Consider the following 21,272-nt stretch of genomic DNA (forward strand, 5'->3'; position numbering starts at 1 on the left):
ATGTGCAATTGGTGCTGCAATAGAGCAATACTTCAACTTTTGTTAGCCATTTCATCCTCTCATTGATAGCTTTTTAAGTGTTCCTTTTTCTTCTTTATAAAGACAGGCCAATCTTACCTACAGACTGTGTTATATTCTCCGAAGTATTGAACTCTGTACTGTTAGATTTTGTGCAGTTTTTCTTTGGAAACCAATCAGACCCATGTTAAGTTCACATCCAGTAGTGCATTAGTGATACTATTTAATTGAAACAAACTCTCTGAATGTAAATTAGTGGATAGCCTAACCACTAGAAGACTGGCCAGTATTACAAGCACAGTGTCTATAAATGGGAAAGTAAATGTGCAAATAATCATGATTACAATTTCCCATGGCGGTGAAGTATTCTAATTATTGCTTCAGGCCAGTTAAGGACTGCAGTCCACCTCTAAGAAATCAGTCATGTCCATATTTACTAGGTTCAAATTGCTTCACCCTGTGCATAAATTAGTGACAATCGCAACCAGTTTTAGTATCTGATGCTTAAGAGGAAGTTGCTATTGTCGCATTGGTTTTAATATTTGTACATAAACACTTATTTTTTTTAACATTATTTTGTATTTGTTGTACTTTAATACCTGGCGTACAGTTCCAGAAATAAATGTCTGGAAATCCTTTTTCTCCTATGAAAGTTTTCCTCCTGCTGCAACATTATTTGTCCCTTTAGTATGTTTGGATTTTTTAAAAGAATTATCAAATACTCCAATTGCAACTGACAAATGGAAACTGAATGACAAAACCTATATTATTACTATGGAAAAGAATATGGGGAAAAGAAGGTGCCGCTTGCAAAAAGGATCAATATGACCTGTTGTCGAGAAGAAACCGAAAAGAGTATTCCAACGGATCTCTGTATAGAAAGGAACATTCCTTATTGATCAAGATGGCTTTATTATGCTTATATCACATTTTACAGAAGACCTTCCTGCGCCATGACAGTTAAGCATACCGGTAGATCCATGTTATATCTCTTAGAGTGTTACAAACATGATAGTCCTTGAGAATGATAGCAGTCTGCTAACTTTGGTTTTGGGGGTTGGTTTTGTTTTGTTTGTTTGTTTGTTTTGGTAAGTGCAGCATCTTATAGATTAAAGCAGGGGTCTCCAACCTTGGCAACTTTAAGACTTGTGGACTTCAACTCCCAGAATTCCTCAGCCAGCGCTGGCTGAGGAATTCTGGGAATTGAAGTCCACAAGTCTTAAAGTTGCCAAGGTTGGAGACCCCTGGATTAAAGCATTCGTAACTACTAATGTGTTGCAACACTACCTACCCAAAGTTTAACTTGCTATAATGAAATTTCGGAACAGTAGGAGTAACACCCACTGTAAACTTGTTGTACCACTTGTATTCACACACACACACACCATGGGTGTAAGGAGTCTTTATTAAGGCTTGTAAGACTGAATTGTATTCCTCAGCAATTACCTGTGATGGCACCAGCTTAACCCCAATGAATTCCACGGGCTACCCAAATGAAACCAACACCAGTCCTCAAGGCAAGGCAAGTCCAGTCCACTAGGCAAAAGCAAGTTCCCAAGGCAAAGGCAAGGCAAGGGCAACAGCTGAAGAGACACGATCCGAAGTTCAAGGCAAGAGCACATAGCAAGGAAACGAACACATTCCCAACATCGCCTCCATCTATCTGCTGTGCTAAATAGCCAGTTTCTAGTGCATCCCATCAAGAGAGAGGGGACTGCTTCCTCATGAGTAATCAGGCTGACCTTCTCTGCTCCTGCCTTTTCTCTGCCCTACATGTTCTTGGATCAGGTGAAGAAGGCAGTTCCTCTTCCTCATCACTCACTGGCTGCAGCTACATGCTTTCCCAACCTGAAGCCTCAGGGTTGTCCTGCTGCAGCTGTGCTTCAGCCAAATCTCTTTCAGACAGCTGCTTGAAGCCATTGACCAATTCCCCTCTAGGCATGTTTGGAACTGGTTCATCCTTTTCCGAGCTGACATCTGGAGAAATATCTGGAAGCATCCGGGGAAGTTATCACATAAACATATTCCACTTTTGTTTTCTTCGCATGGGATGTATATGTTTGTTGACAAGCTATAGTCTCTATAGATTCTCTAAAAGTGTCCACTGAATTGTAATTTATAATGTGATAGAAGGAATATTATTAAAGTAAATGGGATGTAATCATATACCTGAAACCCAAAACACAATAAATCCCTGCTTTATACTATTAAATACATTATTTTTTAAATAAAAAGCTGAACAAATGTATTGGGTATTCTTGGGTATTAGCAAAGAGGTAAGCTTCATTAACTTTAATGGGAATAACATCAAGAAAAATGTAATAAGATTAGAGTCTAAAAATATTGAAGTGGACTTCACAAATATATGCACCAAGCAATTTATTTCTGAGCTACAAAATTTCAAAATCATCATCGTTATAATGATGCATTTGCAATGCAAATTGGTAAATGTGCAATAGGTAGTACTCTGTATCAAAAAAACATTCTACAGAAAATATAGATATATCAACAACTATCAACAATATTAATTGATTGCAAGGGCGGTATTAATGTAGTATTTCTCAGAAATCTACCTAAATTCCATAGCTTTAAAAATAGTTAAAAATGGACACAAATAATATCTACTTTTAACAGCTTTGTTTCTATGTCTTCTTAATGTATCAAAATCGATCTCAAAACTCATTTATTTGAAAGCAAAGTGTTTATTTACTCATCTAAACCTTTTCTGTGTAGAATTCCAAGAACTGCTGATGAGAATAAGGATTCAACTGTAATTAGTTTCTGCAGATATAAGTCTAGACTCTAGAGCAGTGATGGCTAACCTTTTTGCCATCGCGTGCCAGGAGAGGGGGGCGGGGAGGGTCGCGCGCGCACGTGCCCACACGCATGAGTGCGCAACCCCTCCCCCCCGCTCCTGGCACATGATGGCCTGTGTATCTGGGAAGGGCGAAAACAGCCTTTCCCACTCCCTTGGAGGCCCTACGGAGGCTGGAAGGGCCCATTTCCCAACTCTCAGTGGGAAAGGAAGTGACATTTTTTGCTGTACCCAGCCTCCAGAACCTCTCTAGGAGTCTCTAGGAACCTCTCTAGGAGTCTGTAGGAGCCTCCCTAGGAGTCTCTGGAGGCTGGGGACAGGAAAAAACATCACTTCCTGTCCCACCGGGAGTCGGGAAATGGGCCCTTTCAGCCTCCGTAGGGCCTCCAAGGAAGTGGGAAAGGCTGTTTTCGCCCTTCCCAGATACACAGAGAGGATCTGGAGCCAGGTAACAAGAAAAACGGGCCTTCCCCACCCCGCCCCCAGGCCCTCCAGAGGCAGGAAACAGCCTGTTTCCCTACTTCTGGTGGGCCCAGAAGGCCCGAAAATCAGCTGTCCGGCGCGCACATGCGCCCCAGAACTGAGCTGGCGTGCCTACTAATATGGCTCCGCGTGCCACCTGTGGCACGCGTGCCATAGGTTCGCCATCACGGCTCTAGAGGATGGATGGGGTGAGACTTCCTGTTTCCAAAGACTTTCAGGTGCAGCCTGCACATGGATTTGTTATTTCTGTTTCTGGGTGTGAGACATAACATAATTTTTCATAAAAAAGTAGTAATCTGACATATATATGGGCTTTTTTCTTGCTGGCTGGCAGAAGAAAAAAGCCCAGAATCGAGTGGATGTGACTCCACTGAGCTAGGGCTGTAGAAAAATCTTGGTTACGTAGGACAAACCTGGCTAAAAGAAAAACACACATCAAACCTACGAAAAGTAAGAAAATAGATATATGTATATGTATATGTATATATATATATATATTACATATCAAGTCTATAGTACAAACATTTCTTTGGTTTATATTTTTTAAGTTAACTAAATGAACAAAATTATTTTAACAATAGTAAAAGAAATGATAAAGCCATTCAAAATCCAAAATATGAGTGTGTTAAATCCAATACATTTAAAGGACAACAGAGGGAGACAATGAACAACTTGAAGTCTCTATGCTGGACTCAGGTACACTGGGGAACTCGTTTATTTCAACTCTTGTGCTTGTACTGGTGTTTGTGTAGCAAGCATTTCCCAAATAAGTTATGTCCCATACTAATCCACAAAGTTTAAATTTCAACCAAAGCTTTCAGATAGCTATCACTATTTTAAAAAACCAACAAGGCTGACTTAGTAAATATATAGTGGAAGGCAGGACCTAACTCTCAAAACTTTTGTACCAAAAGTTTTGTATCTTCAATAATTATTTGTTAAAGGATACCACATTTGGTTTAATTACTGTAAAAATCCATAGTTGACCATCAAGATATAACTGTGTAATAGTTTGAAAAAAGTTCTTCTCCTGGGCCAATGTTTCGGAGAGCTACCAAAACCACACATCTCAAGGGCCTGCAGATTGAATATTTCAGGAAAAGAAGTTGGTCTCAATGGTGCATTGATATTTCTAACAACACAAGCAATTTTTCCTCTGTTACAATCTTGATAGATCCTATTTCAAATATCTGAGAATGCTTAACAATTTAAATTATTAAATTATTCCAGAAATATTCAAAAATACAAATTTCTCACCTTTCTATTTCATGGCTGAAGTTTATGTTTGGAAGATACTGTTTAAATTCTACAGGAAAACATTTAGGTATGTTCAGTTCCTGATAGCAAACATTTGCTTCTTTTTCTGATGGAAAAAGAGAAATACCTTAAACGAAGAAGAGATGCCTGTACATTAATATATCTCTGAATTTATCTAAGCCCTTTACTATCTAAGCCCTTCTGTAGGAGATGAGCACATTATTCTCTGATACAGAATAAACCTCCCCTATTTGCAAACTATAAATGGAAACACACAGACAATATTTTGGCAGACTGACAACATGCATAGCAACTTCAATTTTTAAATCTAACCAAAGGAGAAAAATTGGTCTTACCTGATGAACAATTATTAACATATTGTCCCACAGCCAACGGATTTTGAATAGCAGTTGTAAGCCAAAAGACATCACACATTTTTAAAGGACCAATTTGATCTCTTTTGCTGCATGACCTGAATAATATTATAACATTAGTCACATCATTCTATTTTTATTTTATTTATTTAGGAGATTTATATTGCCACCTATTCGCACTTGGCAACTCAAAGCAGTTTACAAGAATATAAAAACATCATATAAAAAACAATAAAACTAATGAGAGAATCATATATAATAAAATAACCCTCCACCCCCCCCACCCCGGCAACAACACATCATACGAGCCATTTAATGGGCTCCATCCTGCTCTGCATTCCCCAGGCCCATTGGCAGAACCAGGTCTTCAGCGCAGTGGTGGGTTGCCCCCGGTTCAGACCGGTTCACAAGAACCGGTAGTAAAACCAGCAGGAGGCCCCGCCCACTCCCCGGATTGTGATTTGCGCATGTGTGATACCCTTGCAAACCGGTAGTAAAGGTAAGTAGAACCCACCCCTGCTTCAGCACCTTCTGGAAGAGGGTTAGAGTGGGGACCATTCTAATCTCTGGGGGAATGATGTTCCAGAGAGAGGGAATCACCATGGAGAAGGCCCTTCTTCTGGATCCCATCAGGTATATCTTCCTAGGGGATGGGACCTGCAACATTCCTTGCCTCCCCGCTCTGGTGGGTAGGGTAAATGTGACAGGCAAGAGACGGTCCATCAGATAACCTGATGCCAAGCCATTATTGCTTCTTGGACAGTTACAAATTTACATTCACTTGCTAGAGCTGAATTACTGTCCCCCAACAGCCATACATCCTGTTCAATGGTGGAGCTAAATATTTGTTTCTGCAAACTATAGTAGAGATAGTATGATACTAATGACTTGTTTTATATTCTTTTAAATTAAAAGAACGAGAATTTGTAATTCTGAAAATCTGCAAGACTAGAATAATTGTCTTTTTTGCTGGTCTCAAAATGCTGAGTACACAGGCAAAACATGTACTCAGGTCAAGCAGCTTGACCATCAGATGAAGAGAGCGCAAGAAAGGGCATTCAGTTAGTGCCCTACTCTGAACTGCCACTATGGTCCCTCTCCACCAAAAAGGAAAGAAAGTAACATATAAGAGCTCCTGTCATTCTGTAATTTTAGTATATCCTGTAGAAATCAATACAAATAGCATTTTATCCACCAACTACCTATTATTAGCAATGATCTTGGCCAGAAATTGCAGCACCAGGAAATATGTGTAAGTGCTTTGTTTGCTTAAATGTTGAAACACTTAACAAGACACATACACGTAATACAGATTACTTTATCAGATCCTACTGATTATTGATTGCTTGATTATGTGCCATCAAATCTTCTCTAGGATGATCTGTTCCAACCTGGTCCTCTAAGCCTTACAACAATACACTTATCACCACTGTAATCAAGTCCATCCACCTTGCTGTTGGTCATCCTCTTCTTTCCTTCCACCTTTCCCAGCATTATGGCTTCTCCACAGAGCTAGGTCTTTGTATAATGTGTCCAAAGTATGATAATTTGAGTCTGGTCATTTATGCCTTGAATATTTCTAACATTGGCATTGTAGTTTCCAGTAACAAGCAGCACATCTTGCTTGCATGTCTGTCAATTTCAACTTACATTTGAACGTTAAATTCATCAACCCCTTTTTCTGCATTAGTGGTTGAGACATAAATCATAAAATTATGCTTGGTTATAAGCTGCCCAGAGTTATCATATGGTAAGACAGGTGGCCAATATAAATAAATTTAGACAATGCCCTACCACAAGATTCTCTAATTAGTATTAACCAGTTGTTCTTTGCATAATAGCCTGGTATTGTCTTGAATAACTTTTTCTTAATTATGTAATTAATACCATTCCTTGGTTTTGTTTTGTTTTTTATGTCTGAGTAGAAAACAATTCGATCTTCTGGTTGAAAGTCTCCAATTTTAGTCCAGCTCAATTCACAAATGTCAATGGAGATTCTCAGTCATCCAGGTCATGGTTGTCCCAAAGGTACTTTTTCAAGAGGCAATTGGATCTTCTGATTTTTCTTCAGCAGAGCTGAAGAAGCTTCTTGGATAAGAAGCAAAATATCTTCAAAGAAAAAACAGAAAGTCCAGTTGCCTCTTGAAAAAGCACTTTTGGGACAATCTCAATTCACAGTTACCTAAGCTGTCAATATGTAGTATATTCAATTTTCAGCTGTGTTGAGCTTTCCTGTTACAACTCTAATTTGCAGATTTAAATTTTCTTTTTCTGCAAGGCAAAATCAGCAAATAGATATCCCAAAGGCTTTAATTTAGTTATTTCATACACAGTTTGTATTCTGAAAATCCACAGCTCTTCCCCAATAGCATATTGAATACTTACTACCTGAATTTTATATGGTATAAACATTAGAAATAATTATTAATTGCTCTTTATTTATATCAATATTTACTCAATGCTATTATGCCTTACCTGTATATAGCCTTTGAGATTCCCCTATTATTTCCATCAATAAGTACACCATCGATACACCTAAATATAAATGGATTGCCAATGGATTGAAAAAATATGGGTTCATGATTTTCATAGATTGTGCCTGTTTTTAAAAAAAGCAGTTATTTTAGATCCTTATGTATATATTTCTTAGCTATATGTAATGAATTATAGTTATTCTTCAATACAGCAAAATCTTAACTTTTGTCTCAATAGCATATTCTTAGAATTTTGACATGGATTAAATACCATTTTACTTTATTACAACTGCTGAATCACACCTATTTCCAAGGGGTTTTTGTACATCATTTCTGAGACTCACTAAGCTAAAGAGTAACAACAGTTCAAGAAACAGTTGAATAAGGATTTGAACACAGGTTCCTGCAGTGAAAATCTGAGTATATGAGTACAGGTTGTCCTCAACTTACAACAGTTCATTTAGTGACCGTTCAAAGTTACAATGGTCCTGAAAAAAAATGATGACTGTTTTTCACACTAACAACCATTGCAGCATTCACGTGGTCATGTAAAGAAAATTTGGATGCTTGATTCATATTTATGAAGGTTGCAGTGTCCTAGGGGTCCTGTGATCACTTTTGAAACCTTCTGGCAAGCAAAGTCAGCGGGGAAGGTACATTCACTTAACAACTGTGTTACTAACTTAACAGCAGCAGTGATTCACTTAACAACGGTGGCAAAAAGATCATAAAATGGGGCAAAACTCACTTAACAAATATCTCACTTAACAACAAAAAATTGGGGTTCAGTTGTGATCATAAGTCAAGGACTACCTGTAGCTGCCATGCCACACTGGTTTTATTTTATTAATTTATAACACTGATAATGTATAATATTAATATCATTAATGCCATCTCCCCGCCCCTTTCCCAAGGATTACGGAGCTGGTAGTGACTGCATAATAACAGGACAAAAGGGTGCTATTTTTAAAAAAGTACATATCATAATGAATTTGGGCCTGTCAGTATAGTATTGGCAAACCTTGAAAACAGAATCAAGCTGTTTTGAAAAACACTTTGGAAACACTTAAGCAAGGGATGTTGATTAGTTTGCAGGGCATTTGTTAACAGACAGCTACAAAACATAACAGTCCTCATTTACTTCAAGTTGGTAATGCTTAGAAGACTAAATAAAGGCATTGGACTGTTAATTTATATCAAGGAGAAAAGCTGTTGTTTAAAGAGCTTTTAAACATATTAGATCCTAGTTCAGGGGTCTGCAACCTTAAATACTCAAAGAGCCATTTGGACCCGTTTCCCACAGAAAAGAAAACACCGGGAGCCACAAAACCTGGGTGAGCGTGGCTAACTCAATGTCACTCACTTCCACCAGTCACATGACCCCCCCCCAGCCACGCCTACCCAGCCGGTCATTAGGGCAGAGAACCAGTTGTTAAAAAACACCGGGAACCACAAAATCCTTTTGAAATATCTCTAGCTCCCCTCCCTCTCCCTCTCTCTCTGTATCTCTCTATGTCTCTCTCTCTCTCCCCATCTCTCTGTGCCTCTCTGTCTCTGCCCTGGCCGCTTCTCCATCCCCCACCATCGCCCTTACCTTCTCAGGCCAGGGGAGGAGTGACTGGGAGGGGATGGCGAGGAGCGGGGCCAGCCAGTGGTGGGATCACCTGACAGGGAGCCACAGCAGAGGGCCCAAAGAGCCACATGCAGCTCGGGAGCCGCAGGTTGCTGACCCCTGTCCTAGTTCAAACTGTGCCATTCCAAAGGTCTTAAAAGATCCTGGAAAACTTTTGACTTCAGTGTTGAAGTTAATGGATCCAATTACAACCCAGTGTGCAGGATTTGGAGGCTGGAATCCAGGACTCAATTCAGAAAGTGTTCAGTTCCTGGCTTTAAAACAGCTGTGTTGCTTTGTTAAGATATGAAACCATTAATCATCCTTCCATCCATCCACCCACCTACCTTTCCATCCAGTCACCTTCCCAATCCTTCTAAAGTGTCCTCCACATATAAACATTAAGTCAAGGATTAAACCTAAAGCTATGATCTGCTGCACCACCTGATGAATGAAATGTAAGGCGATTTCTATATGAATTTATATGAAAATAATATTTCCATACCAGGATACATTGATACGACTGTTCCTTCTGGAACAAATCCTTTTGCTACAAAAACTCCTATTCCAGCTGACTCCAGTGAACTGGGTTTTCGAATAATGCTGAATCCTAGTGTACTGAACAGAACTTCTTCTGGATTAAGGGCTTTTTGACGTTCTTGATCGTTGTATACTGCTTTGGGTATTGTTTTGGACTGCACCGAGTGTATTTCTGGATATTTTGATTTAATTTCTGGAATTACATTCAAAAGGCACATTTGTCTGTTCAAGTCATTTACAAATAAAGATCTAAATGCTGTCAGTAATGTTTGAAGGACATTTTCATCAGAAGCAATTTTGTCTTTAGATTCTTCTGGCACAAACCGTAGAGTCCTGAAGTAAGATAGGAGGAAGTAAAAGAATTGTCGTGGTTTAAAATTCCATAAATTTGTAGGGAAGGAAGCACACAGAAATATTTTCTTTCTTTTTAAAGAAAATTTTGTTAAATTGTTAATAATGATTATAATTTCCAAAACATGGCTTACGGTGATATCAAACAGATAGACAGGATGTCCACTCCTATACATCATCTAGGCCAGAGACCTTAACTGGATTCTCCTCAGCACCTGTTAATTCCTGCAAAGGTCCTGTGTTCCCCCAACCCTGCCTTACAAAAAATCCTAGAATGGCTGGTCTGGAAAAATAGTTGGTAATCACATCTGTCTTGTGCTGAGATTCCTAGGCAAATGACTGACTTGCTGTCTCAATGGCTTGTGTTTCTCCCACCAGAGAGGAAAACAAAAGAAAAGCTTCAGTGCAGTGTTTGCCAACCTTTTCTGCTCAGAAAAGGCAGTGGTGATGGGGATGGTGGGGGAGGGGGATGGTTTCGCGCATGCATGTTCACCCACCAGTTCGGTGGCCCTGTTCTGAATCGGCTGTGGCCCGGCACCAGGCCGCAGATGAAGGATAGGAGACCCCCTTGTTTCAGGAAAAAAATAGGTACACTTATAGTTGTACAATTTCCAATTAGCTAAATTGTGATATGTGGCAGTTTCTCTAAATTTCAGATATTAACAAAGTTACTAGATGATGAAGATGATGATGATGATGATTTATTCAATTTATATGCTACCCAACTCCTAGTGATTCTGGGCAGCTTACAATTGTTAAAACGTTTTTAAATACCCAAAAAATAATACCGAAACATTAAAAACAGCACAAGTCAAAGGGACGATGATGACAGAGGGAAGAAAAAGGAAGAAAGAGGCATCAATCATCCTGTCCAAAGGCTTGGAGAAAAAGCCAGGCCCTTCAAAATCCCAGTAGGTGGGGAGCAGAGAATTTCAGGGGAACCACATTCCAGACGGCAGGCACTGCTACAGAGGAAGCACATTCCAAGGTTCCAATAGGTGACATTGTTTCACTGCCAGAGTGAACCATTCAGACAGATACTATGGGAGAATCATAGCCTTAGTCAATGTAGCTAGTAAAGCAGTTGTAACTTACCTCTTATCTGCAATTTACTATATGCCCATAGTGACTAGAGTTCACAGATGTGAAATTACAATCCCTGGTCCCCTTAGGATGCACAAACAGTTCTGTTAGCCCTCTCTAGATATTGATGAGAGCAAAATGCCCACAATCCATATGGTAGTGTAAATTTATTACCCTTTTCCCCCAAAATAAGGCATCCCCTGATAATAAGCCCAATCGGGCTTTTGCGCGCATGGCAATAAGGCCAAGCGCTTATTTCAGGGTTCAAAAAAATATAAAACAGGGTCTTATTTTTGGGGAAACACAGTAGCTATACAAACATGCACACCATTCTCCCTGTGTTTCAACTCTTTTAGTTGGCAGGTTATGATTAATTTGCATTTCATAAATATCACCTTTGCCTCCTACTGAGAAAAAGTAGGGACAAGGATCACTTCTAATGACAACATATTTCAAACAAAGAAGACTTTACTCACTAAAATCTACTACTATACAACTGATGAAGTTGTAGGATATTGTAGGGCAATCCCCAATTTAAAACTGATAATTTGTGATCAATATCCAACATAATTTTTTATAAAATAAAAATCTTTCATAAATCTGTTGCAGCATTAGTATCCTAGTAGACAATAAAAATTATCTGTGTGTGAAAATATAAGACTATAATTCCCTACAACTTCACTCAGTATATTAAACCAAACATTTTCATCTTGCTATATTTATTAGTTTGCAAGGGAACCTAGAATCAATTCAAACGAGTCTTATTACAGGCACCTGTTTGTTAATTCAAAAATCACAAATGCAAGGTTGGAGAGAAAGCCCAATTAAGTTGAATGTGAACTGCTGTCAGTATAGAATTATCCTCACACACCACATTCAGAAATACTCCCTTTTGAGTTTTAATTACTCTTCAAAGTAAACGAGTTACTTAATTGTATTTATGAAGAGAACGTTTGCTTTTTTAAAAAAATCCATCATATATGGAGAGGCGGGCGCAGGTTGTTAAAACAAAAATTTCGATCAGAAAGTGGAAATATTGGTACGGAAAAGAGAGAGAGGGAGGAAGGAAAGGAAGGAAGGAAGGAAAAGGGAAAGGGAAAGGGAAAGGGAGGGCAGAAAGAAAGAAAGAAAGAAAGAAAGAAAGAAAGAAAGAAAGAAAGAAAGAAAGAAAGAAAGAAAGAAAGAAAGAAAGAAAGAAAGAAAGAAGCTTCGATCCGGTTGCAAAATTCTGGCGAAAAGGGGATGGCAGCAATGTGATCCTTCGGAATCCCGCTGCCCAAATCCCGCAGCCTTCCAACAGCGCCCGCAAGCAACCCGCATAGGGTGTTCCCGGTGTCTCTGCATCGCTTTCCCCCACAGCGAGGCCCTTCGTTCCTTGGCCCGGGAGGGAAAGGCGGCCGCGCACCCTCGCCCTCACCTGCGCTTGTGGCGGAGATTGAGCGCGATCCAGGGCACGAAGCGGTACTTGTAGGCCTCCCAGCGCCTCCGCAACCCTCCTAGCATGACGGAGTCGGGCCGGCAAACCGCCCCGCCGCCCGAAAGCAGCAGAAGGCGCGCCGCAGCGGACGAAATAAAAACGGGTGTGTGTGCTTGTGTGTGTGAACGTGCTCCCTCCAATCTCGAAGGCGGCACTCAATTTCTTGGGGGGACCGGGGGGGGGGAAGCTAATCTGCCTTTCGCCAATATGCTTCACCGTGAAGGGGGACATAACCTCCCAAATAAAAGCGCTTAATATCCCAACTCGCCCCTCCAGATCTGGGCCTCCGCAATTCGCGGAAAGAATCCTCCGGAACCAAACTCGACAAGGGCAGAGTTTCCCGGGACGTGTTTGAGAGCGGGGATGCTGGCCATCTCGGGTAGCAAGTTTGCGCTCTGGTTTCTGTGCCTGTCTGGGAAAAATCTGGGGCAGATCCGAATGGTGGGCAACAATTGCCGCACTTCGTTTGCAGGCTTACTTAGGAGCGGAATACTTGGTTCACGTTAAAGGCTTGGGCGGTCAGGCCTCCTGTGAGCAGTGTTGGTCACAGGAGGCCGTAGTCGAGAGTTGGTCCTAGCGATTATGAGAGCTTGTTAGCAACAGCCAGCCACGACTGACTCATAGAACTGTTGTCTTGTTAACAGTAACAGGGTTGGAAGGGACTTTGGAGGTCATCTAGTCCAACCCCCTGCTCACACAGGAGACCTGTACTAGGGATTCGAACCACTGAACTGCCGACCTTTCTGAGCGACAAGTTCAGTGTCTTAGCCACTGAGCCACCTAGTCAGACTGGCAGGAAAGTTGATGAGTTAAAATCCTGATTTTTCGAATGTTAGTTGAACTAATGAGAACCTTTTTGTACAGGTATTCCTCGATTTACAACAGTTCATTTAGTGACTAAAGTTTACAACGATCCTCAAAAAAGGGGCTTACAACATTTTTCACAGTTGCAATCTTAGCAGCATCCCCATAATCATGGGATCAAAATGTGGATGCTTGGCAACTGGTTCATATTATGGCTGTTGCTGTGTCCCAAGGTCATGTGGATCACCTTTTGCGACCGTCTGACAAGCAAAGTTAATGGGGAAACCAGATTCACTTAGTAACCGGGTTACTATCTGATCAACTGCAGTGATTCACTTAACAACTGTGGCAAGGAAGGTTGTAAATGGGGGCAAAACTCAGTTAACAAATTTCTCACTTAACAGAAATTTTGGTTTCCATTATGGTCATAAATCAAGGATTACCTGTAGTTCCCCCTTTCAATCAAATAAGAGAATGAAGACCCACAAACCTTTTTTTTCCTTTTTGTAGTGGAGCAGATACTATGAAACTTCCTGCCCCTTGAAATTCGATCAACTTTTTACTGTAATCATTTAATCAACCAGTTAATTAACTATTTTATTTATGTAAAACAATTATATAGCCTCCCAGTTTTCCACCATTAGCCTTCATGAAACTTTTAAAAAATCAAAGTGTTTCAGAGATATTTCCTTGTTTTTTCATTTTGTTTGCTTTCTGATTTTGTTTTCTTTTTGATACAGTATTCTTAAAATATACATTTTGTTGAGATTCTAAGAGTCTGCGAACTGAAGGTAAAAATTGAATGAATATAGTCATAAATAATAAAGGGATAGTTTCCCTCCATATTTTAGCAGAAAAGGAAGCAAAGAAACAGGGAAAGGTCCAAGGAAAGAGAATTAATGGCAGGGTGGTTGAACCAGTGGTGGTGGTGTTTACAAGGCATTGGGAAACTTGAAAGACCAAGTTAGGGGCAGATATTGATGCAAGGAAAATCTATGTAGTTGTTAAGAGTTGACACTGACTTGAAGGCACATAACCAGTCAATGCCTATTGAGTTGATCTCATATGATGCTGCCTTCCAGCTTTTCACTTAGTTAGGATGGCAATGATTGTGGGCACAGATATGTTTTGTGGAAATCTAATTCAATAAACAATGAAAATGGTTGGCAAATTATTTCATAAAGTATGAGTCACACATCTGAGATATTCACAAAAGCCAGAGCTGCACTCTCTGCTTTCCTCCTGTGTAAAAAAGCCTTTAGAGCCAGAAGTCACTATCTGGGGGGATGCTGAAGAGTGACAGGCATGCCCTTTTTGGCTTCCCAGACCCTTGAGTAGAGAAATTAGTTGGTTGCCACAGATTCTGCCTTCTGCATTTGTTGACTTCAACTGTCTGTACGTCCGTACCCCCCCCCCTTCCCAGTGCTTTGGACTGTGTTGTATGTAAAGGATGACTCAGTCTCACTTGGTAGGTACCATGTGTGCAGGAAGAGGTTGCCTGTCATCAGTAGGATTCAGGCAGCCTTTGGGCAAAGTTGAGAGAAAGGTGACTGGTCACAAAGGGGCTCCTTTGCTGAAAAATCATGACACCTCTTGCACACTCCTTCAAGAAGCCAAGGACAATTCTCCTCAGCACTGCTGTGCTCTCCTGGCCCCTTGGTCACCCTCCAGTCATCTGGAGCTGATAGTCCTGGCAGTTTTATAATCCCACTAGGTGGCCAAACAGAGTAAGCATCCCTCCCCCTTCCCGGTTTGCCTTCAGCAGCTTTATTTATATACAGATAATCCTTGATTTACAACTGTTTGTTCAATGATGATTCATAGCTACTACGACAGTCTCACAAAAAGTGTTTTATGACCTGTACTCACACTCACTCACACCACCCTCATGGTCACATTATCACAATTTGGGCACTTGGCACCAGTGGCTCACCTTTTGGACTAGTGACAGCAGCATATGGTCACGTGACCACAATTTGCAACATTTTTTAAACTGGTTTTTGACTAAAAAGCATTTATTGGGAAGCTGGATTCACTTAATGACCATGTGATTTGCTTAACAACCAGAGGAATTCATTTTATAAGTACCATAAAAATGGCTGCAAAATCAGGTCCATTTGACTTGACTTGACTTAAGATTGCAAACTGAAATTTCAGTCCAAAATGTGGTTGTAAGCCAAGAACTACCGGCTTTCAAATTAAAGCCACACAACTCTTAAAGCAGCTCTGGTAATTTAGAGTTACAAACCATCAAACAATAAAAACAGATACAAATCATACATCCAGAAGACAAACTATACATAAGAACATTTTGCATAAAGACTCAACAACCACTCTACTTCAAGCCCTTGGAGAATAATAGCCAGGTTTCCAATGACTTTCTGAATATCATTGGGATGGGAGCCATAATGCGTAGGTCTCTGGAGGATGCTATTCCACAGGCTGACCTTACAACCGAGATGAGAAATGTGTAAAATGGTACTTGGCGCTGGGTGCCTTCTGACAGAATGTTGCTGCCAAGGCCTTTTAACTAATCTGCTGCTATCTATGTGAGAAACAGCAAATGGTGCAAAGTAGCTTTTTCATTCTTTATGAAAGAGGTGCCCCCATGGTTTCCCCTCTCCTCAATGCTTGGAGATTCTGCTATAGACATAGGAGATGAGGGCTTTGCGCTTCAAGGCCATATTAACACGACTGAAATGGAAAGCACTAAACAGGACCTTTTTCTGGTTAGAACTTGTGTAGGTACAGAGGGAAGGATAGGTTGAATACAATCTTATAGGGAAGCTAATTTGTCTAGAAGCTACAGCCGTAGTGAGATCTCGCAGGTCCATCAGATGTATACTCAAAGCTGAATTGATCTTAGAATTTGCTCCCACGCTGCCAGGATGAGCCAGCAGCAAAGTCTGAATTTTCTGCAGTTACTTTTATAAAGAGCAAATTTCAATCCAAAATAAATATGGAACAAGAATGAGCATGGTAGTCTTAAAAAATAAAATCCAAATTCCAAGAATTATGAAAAACTAAAGCAAGTTCACAATTTCCATTAAAAATATAATTTTATAAAGCTGCAAGCTTCTATTGCTGCAATCCCCAAAAAATCAGTAGTTTTTAATTTGTCACATTCATTGATGGGTTTGAAAGCTTTAAGAATCCTTACCCTTGCCCTACAGAAATATGTAGATAAATCAGTTATAGATTTTTGTTATAGCAGTTATAATTCCAAATACAAACTGTTTCTAAGACCAAGAAATAGAAACAATGACATCCTTACTTGCAGGCACTTTTCAGACCACATAACAGGTGACAAGATCTTGTTTGCTTAAAGGAAAATACATGTAATGCAGTAATTCCAGGAAGTAATAAAGTCAAGGTAATTGCCATCAAAAAAGGACAAGTTTTGTCCAAAATCTTTTATTTACTATAAAGACAAAACCACCAAAATAGGTACAAATTATACTATAAAATTGGTTCAAAGGGGTAAAAACTTTTAATTAAAATATCTTGATATATTTAAAATAACAAAAGAATATAATGAAGCCAAATTTTCTTAACCCAGAGATCTTTAAAATTTACTTGCACAGTAAGGTGCTAAGAAGTTAGCCCTTAAGCCCTGGAACTCTTAGGAATCAGTCACATAGCAAATATAATTTCAATGTGAAAGTGAACTTTGGTAGAAGAAAATCTATAGGATACCTGAGGTAGTAGAAATTGGAATAAACAGCAGTAGACGTTATTTACAACTTAGGTACCAAATAACATTAAGAGCACAAAAATAATTACATAATACAATTTTCAATCCAGCTTTGATCCAAAGAAATAAGATTACATCACATCTGCATTTAAAAACACAATTACCAGCAAGCGGAGGAAAATGCAAACAAACTCGAAGAATGCTTTTAGACACCTAGAGGTGGTCCAAGTTTGATATGTAAAGACATGGTGATCTACAAGGATAATACTGATTAGCTGAGGTTTGTCAGTTTATATAATTGACATTTAAATCCAAAGTTGTATTTATCTGACAAGCGATCTTCCAGTACATGAATTGGCAAGAGTGCATCCTTTAAAGCTTGCACAGAAGAAACTTAAAAAAAACATGATTGGAATAAAGACAAATTCTAAACTGTCAAGAAACAAGTCAAATACAAACAAAGCTACAAAACTTCACATTTAGATTTTTTTAACTCTTCAAAGTCTCCCAATAATAATAAGAAAAAAAAAGCAAAGGAATGTAACATTTCAAGAAGAAATACACATCCACGTTTAATGACATTGCTCTTGATTAACTTTAGCATGGTCATTGTGTAAACCTCCATTAACTTTGTTTCCAATTTTTAAAAATTGTACATTGCCTAAATTGTACAGTATTATAGCTTATCAAGTTTGTCCTGAGCCTTTGATCATAACCAATTTCTGATCAATATTTCAACTGGCTTCTGAAGAGTTAAAATTGGAACAGTTATTTTAACAAAAGTTGATTAAACACAATCAAAACTTTACTTCAAAAAAATTGCCAGAAAGTAAAAGAAAAGCTGCCATTTTCCTTCAATATCCCATTCATCAGAATTTAAAAACCTGCTATTGAAATCATCAATGACACATTTGTTAAAAAAACAACAACAAAGTTCTGCATCCTTGGTGCAAAAATATTTCTTCAAAGCTATTTAATTTCATTGCGTAAAAATTTAAACACAACTTTTTAAATGGCTCTTTTCCATTTTAAAAAATAGTTCCCAATAAATTAATTATCAACTATTATGTATTTATTTTTCATATTTCCACCCTGCCATAATCCAAATTGTAAATGATGGGGCTGTGCAAGGATCATGTTTCAAGGCCACACGGTCAGCTTGTTGTGAGACAAGGTGTCTCTTCTGTCCCGTATTGCTGCAATGACATGCCCACTGACTCATTCCCAATTTTGGAACCTCTCAATTTGTTATTAAGGGAAGACACCTTAATACCTTAAGCAACAATGCCCTGTCCTGTTTTTTGTTTTAATTAAAATAGGATTCTCTTTTCAGGAAAGGCTGTTAATGTGGGGATAAAGTCACAGTTCATAAAAACTACTTCTGGGGGTTTCAGGCTTGACTCTTTACAAGTGCCCATGATGCATTTCTCCTTATCTGAATGGGTTCACGCCAAATCAGAGCACAGCCCCAGTAAAAAGATGACAAATGGCATAAGGAAAACAGCAGGAAAAACAGCAAACATAATGCAATGCTAAGAGTAAGGCTGAATTTAAAGCTTCAGCTTTAAATAGAATAGAAGTTGGGTATCAGAAGGCAGTATGACACAATACTCCTTTCTACCACAATTTTACCATGAGCTGTGATATTAAAAAGGGCTTCAAAACAGAACATTCACTTGGTCCTTGGCTATGAAGTTCTGTTATTCAAATAAACTTGTGCACTCCTACCCCAATAACACGTCTTGTTAAAAACACTGACTTAAGGGCAGCATTTTATTGCAGGTTTCAAACCAATTTTAACCATATTCTTTTACAGTAAGTTGTCCAGCAATATTTAGCTTGAACTTAATTCTAGCTATTTGGGTTTCTTTTAAAAACATTTTTCCCTGAATGTGAAGAAAAGATAAAATGAAACTACACAGTGGTAACTTCCAAAGGACAGTTACAAGACTAATAGAAAGTAAATCAACCACAGCTGCCATACTTAGTGACTCTAAAGCAGGCAAAGAGGTGATTTTAAAACTATCCAAATTTTCTTTTTCCACATAAAGAACAAGCTTCACCATAATGTAGACACAAACTTTCTTTAAAATGGATTGTTGAATTTGCATGTTCTGAAAAAAAAAGTGATGCATTTTTAAATGGCTCTTTAGCCACTCAACTGCTAATATTGCTGAAGAAATGCTTTAAAATAAAAGTTTTTTTAAAAAAAATCACGTTTTCCACTAAATAATCATGCAGATCTAAAAGAGGAATTGCTTCTCTGTTCATGAACAGACACATCTTTGAGAAAGGCACAGTTTACATATTTCTGCACAATTTGTGAAATGTTATATATTGAATTTATGTCAAGATCTCGATTTGTCAGTCACATACATATAGGTCCTCTACTGACCTCAAGTCCTCAAAACATATAATTAAGGCCGGCATAGCAATTAATATACATTGCTATGCAAACCTGCACAGGAAGACCAGCACTTTATATTTTCAGTAGCATCAAGTTCAGTGTACCCGCAGTTTTCTACAACTACCACATAGTGCGAAAGACAGGGTGTTTTAACAACTCCCTTGCTGGGGGTCTGTCCTGAGGTTGGAGCTCCAAACATCGAAGTGCCACATCCCTTAAACCTGGAGTCAAATGCAGTGGGATTGTTGGAGCTGTAGTTGCACTAGCAATCTACAATTAAACAGAAAATAATAATTACACAAAAAAAACCAAAACAACAGATTATATTCTGCAGAGCATCTTAGTATTTTCACTGCTGACAATGTACACATTAAGTTTATTAAGTTGATTCTCATTATTTGCAGATTCCATATTTATGAATTCGCCTACTTTCTAAAATTTATTTGTAACCACAAAATCAAGATTTATGGTCTTTTGCAATGATTTGTGGACATGCAAAACAGAAAAAAATTGACGCTCTTCCCAACTAAGGTTTCAGTATTCACAACTTCAGTGTCTGTGGCAATTTATAGAACAGAACTACCGAAAATCATGAGGACTATATATTGACACTATAAATATATGTGTCCATGGTGGAGGATATATGCATACTTTGCAACAGATTTTCAGACTGTTCAGCAATTAATCCCTGAGACACACTAGGCAAGAAGGAAAGAAAATATATTTGCTCTGCTTTTCTTTTTAACAGCTATTTTTTAAACCACTGGAATGTATTCATACCCCTTTAAAAATGAAATAATAAATTAGGATACCTTGCATATGATGTGGTTATTACAGAAAATGTTTCTCAAACTGAGAGAATGCTTTCAAAATATAAGAGATCCCTAATCATGCTTTGAAAAGGATATATAATGTTCTTCACATCCTTTAGTTTGTGTGCATGGTTATCATTTAGCCTAATCCAGCTATCTGCTGCAAATTCCTATACTCTCAAGTTCTAATGACACATTTACACTGCACTCTTGGGCATGTCAATGGCCTTTGAATGGAAGCAGCTCTCAGTGCATTTCCTCAACTATAGGCTTTACACGTTTTCTCTTATGGATCATTTTACCTTAAATATCAAAGCAAGATGATTGGAATGTTTCTCTGCGTTCCAGGGGGGCTTAGCACAAGCCATTTCTATAATAGCACAGCCAACACTCCACACATCACAGCTCCTGCCATATTGTTGGCCTCTCAACACCTAAGAGAGAAAAAAATAAATGAGATTAACTTTGATTCATCAATGGAGCACCTTTTAAAAAAAAACAGTGTAAAACGCTTTATCATGAGATTAGTCTAAAATAGTAGGATGCCATCATAAAATGTCACAAGATATTGCTTTATTTCAGTATCCATAAAACATTGTTCCTGAAAACATTACTCTTACAATTAACCCTTGCAAATTCCAGATCAGAGCATAAATGTCAACTTTATAGATTTTTTCCACTTTTTGCTATATTTTAAAAATCCCATGAAAATTAAATACTTGTTCCTGTGAGACCAGTGGCCCTATTAACTTTCTTTGAAGAGAACGTGGAAATAGAGGACTATTTGTGGTTCCCAAAGTGCATTAATCATTTATGTATTTTTAGCAATTCTTTGTTTAAGAGCAGCTGTCTAACATGAACTCTGCTTGACAGCAAAGAAAGAAAATGCCAGTGCTATTAGGGCAGACAAGTCAAGGTATTTTGCTATTTATTTCCAGAACAATGTTTCTTAAAACACGAGCAGCATTGCTCACTTGTAGCTTGTTCTTAAAGGAGGGTTCACATATCATCACATATCAGGCTGGTCCACTAATATTATAATGGGGAAGATGCTTTTCAAACTGACAATGA

At 38.7% G+C, this 21,272-nt stretch overlaps 2 protein-coding genes across 2 annotated transcripts in view; both read right to left on the reverse strand.

Annotated features, from left to right (window-relative positions):
* Positions 1-4,269: 4,269 nt before the first annotated feature.
* SETD9 (SET domain containing 9) lies at positions 4,270-12,546 on the reverse strand. Its single transcript, XM_070935875.1, has 6 exons — positions 12,425-12,546; positions 9,539-9,906; positions 7,423-7,546; positions 4,930-5,045; positions 4,574-4,679; positions 4,270-4,393 (listed from the first exon to the last, which is right to left on the reverse strand). Exons 1-6 carry the CDS (start codon positions 12,508-12,510, stop codon positions 4,306-4,308), a joined length of 888 nt encoding a protein of 295 aa, XP_070791976.1. The 5' UTR covers positions 12,511-12,546; the 3' UTR covers positions 4,270-4,305.
* Positions 12,547-19,460: 6,914 nt separating this feature from the next.
* The window catches only part of MAP3K1 (mitogen-activated protein kinase kinase kinase 1), a 56,334-nt gene continuing 54,522 nt past the window's right edge, over positions 19,461-21,272 (reverse strand). The window contains exons 19-20 of the mRNA XM_070935876.1: positions 20,504-20,635; positions 19,461-19,659 (exon numbers count right to left, since the gene is read on the reverse strand). Of these exons, the coding sequence (XP_070791977.1) occupies positions 19,510-19,659; positions 20,504-20,635 (282 nt within the window). The 3' untranslated portion in view covers positions 19,461-19,509. The remainder of the gene's footprint in view (positions 19,660-20,503; positions 20,636-21,272) is intronic.

This window comes from Pituophis catenifer, unplaced genomic scaffold (assembly GCF_029215685.1).
Source record: "Pituophis catenifer annectens isolate HBS135680 unplaced genomic scaffold, rPitCat1.0.hap2 SCAF_2, whole genome shotgun sequence".
Lineage (NCBI taxonomy): Eukaryota > Metazoa > Chordata > Lepidosauria > Squamata > Colubridae > Pituophis > Pituophis catenifer.

What these genes read in the sequence shown, in the direction of transcription:
- SETD9 (XM_070935875.1), bottom strand. Translation starts at nt 12,510, where the DNA reads ATGCTAGGAGGGTTGCGGAGGCGCTGGGAGGCCTACAAGTACCGCTTC. An exon ending in AGTCGTATCAATGTATCCTG is followed by an intron (nt 7,547 to 9,538) that starts GTATGGAAATAT and finishes TTTTAAAAACAG; the next exon opens with GCACAATCTATGAAAATCAT. An exon ending in TGTTAATAATTGTTCATCAG is followed by an intron (nt 4,680 to 4,929) that starts GTAAGACCAATT and finishes TTTTTCCATCAG; the next exon opens with AAAAAGAAGCAAATGTTTGC.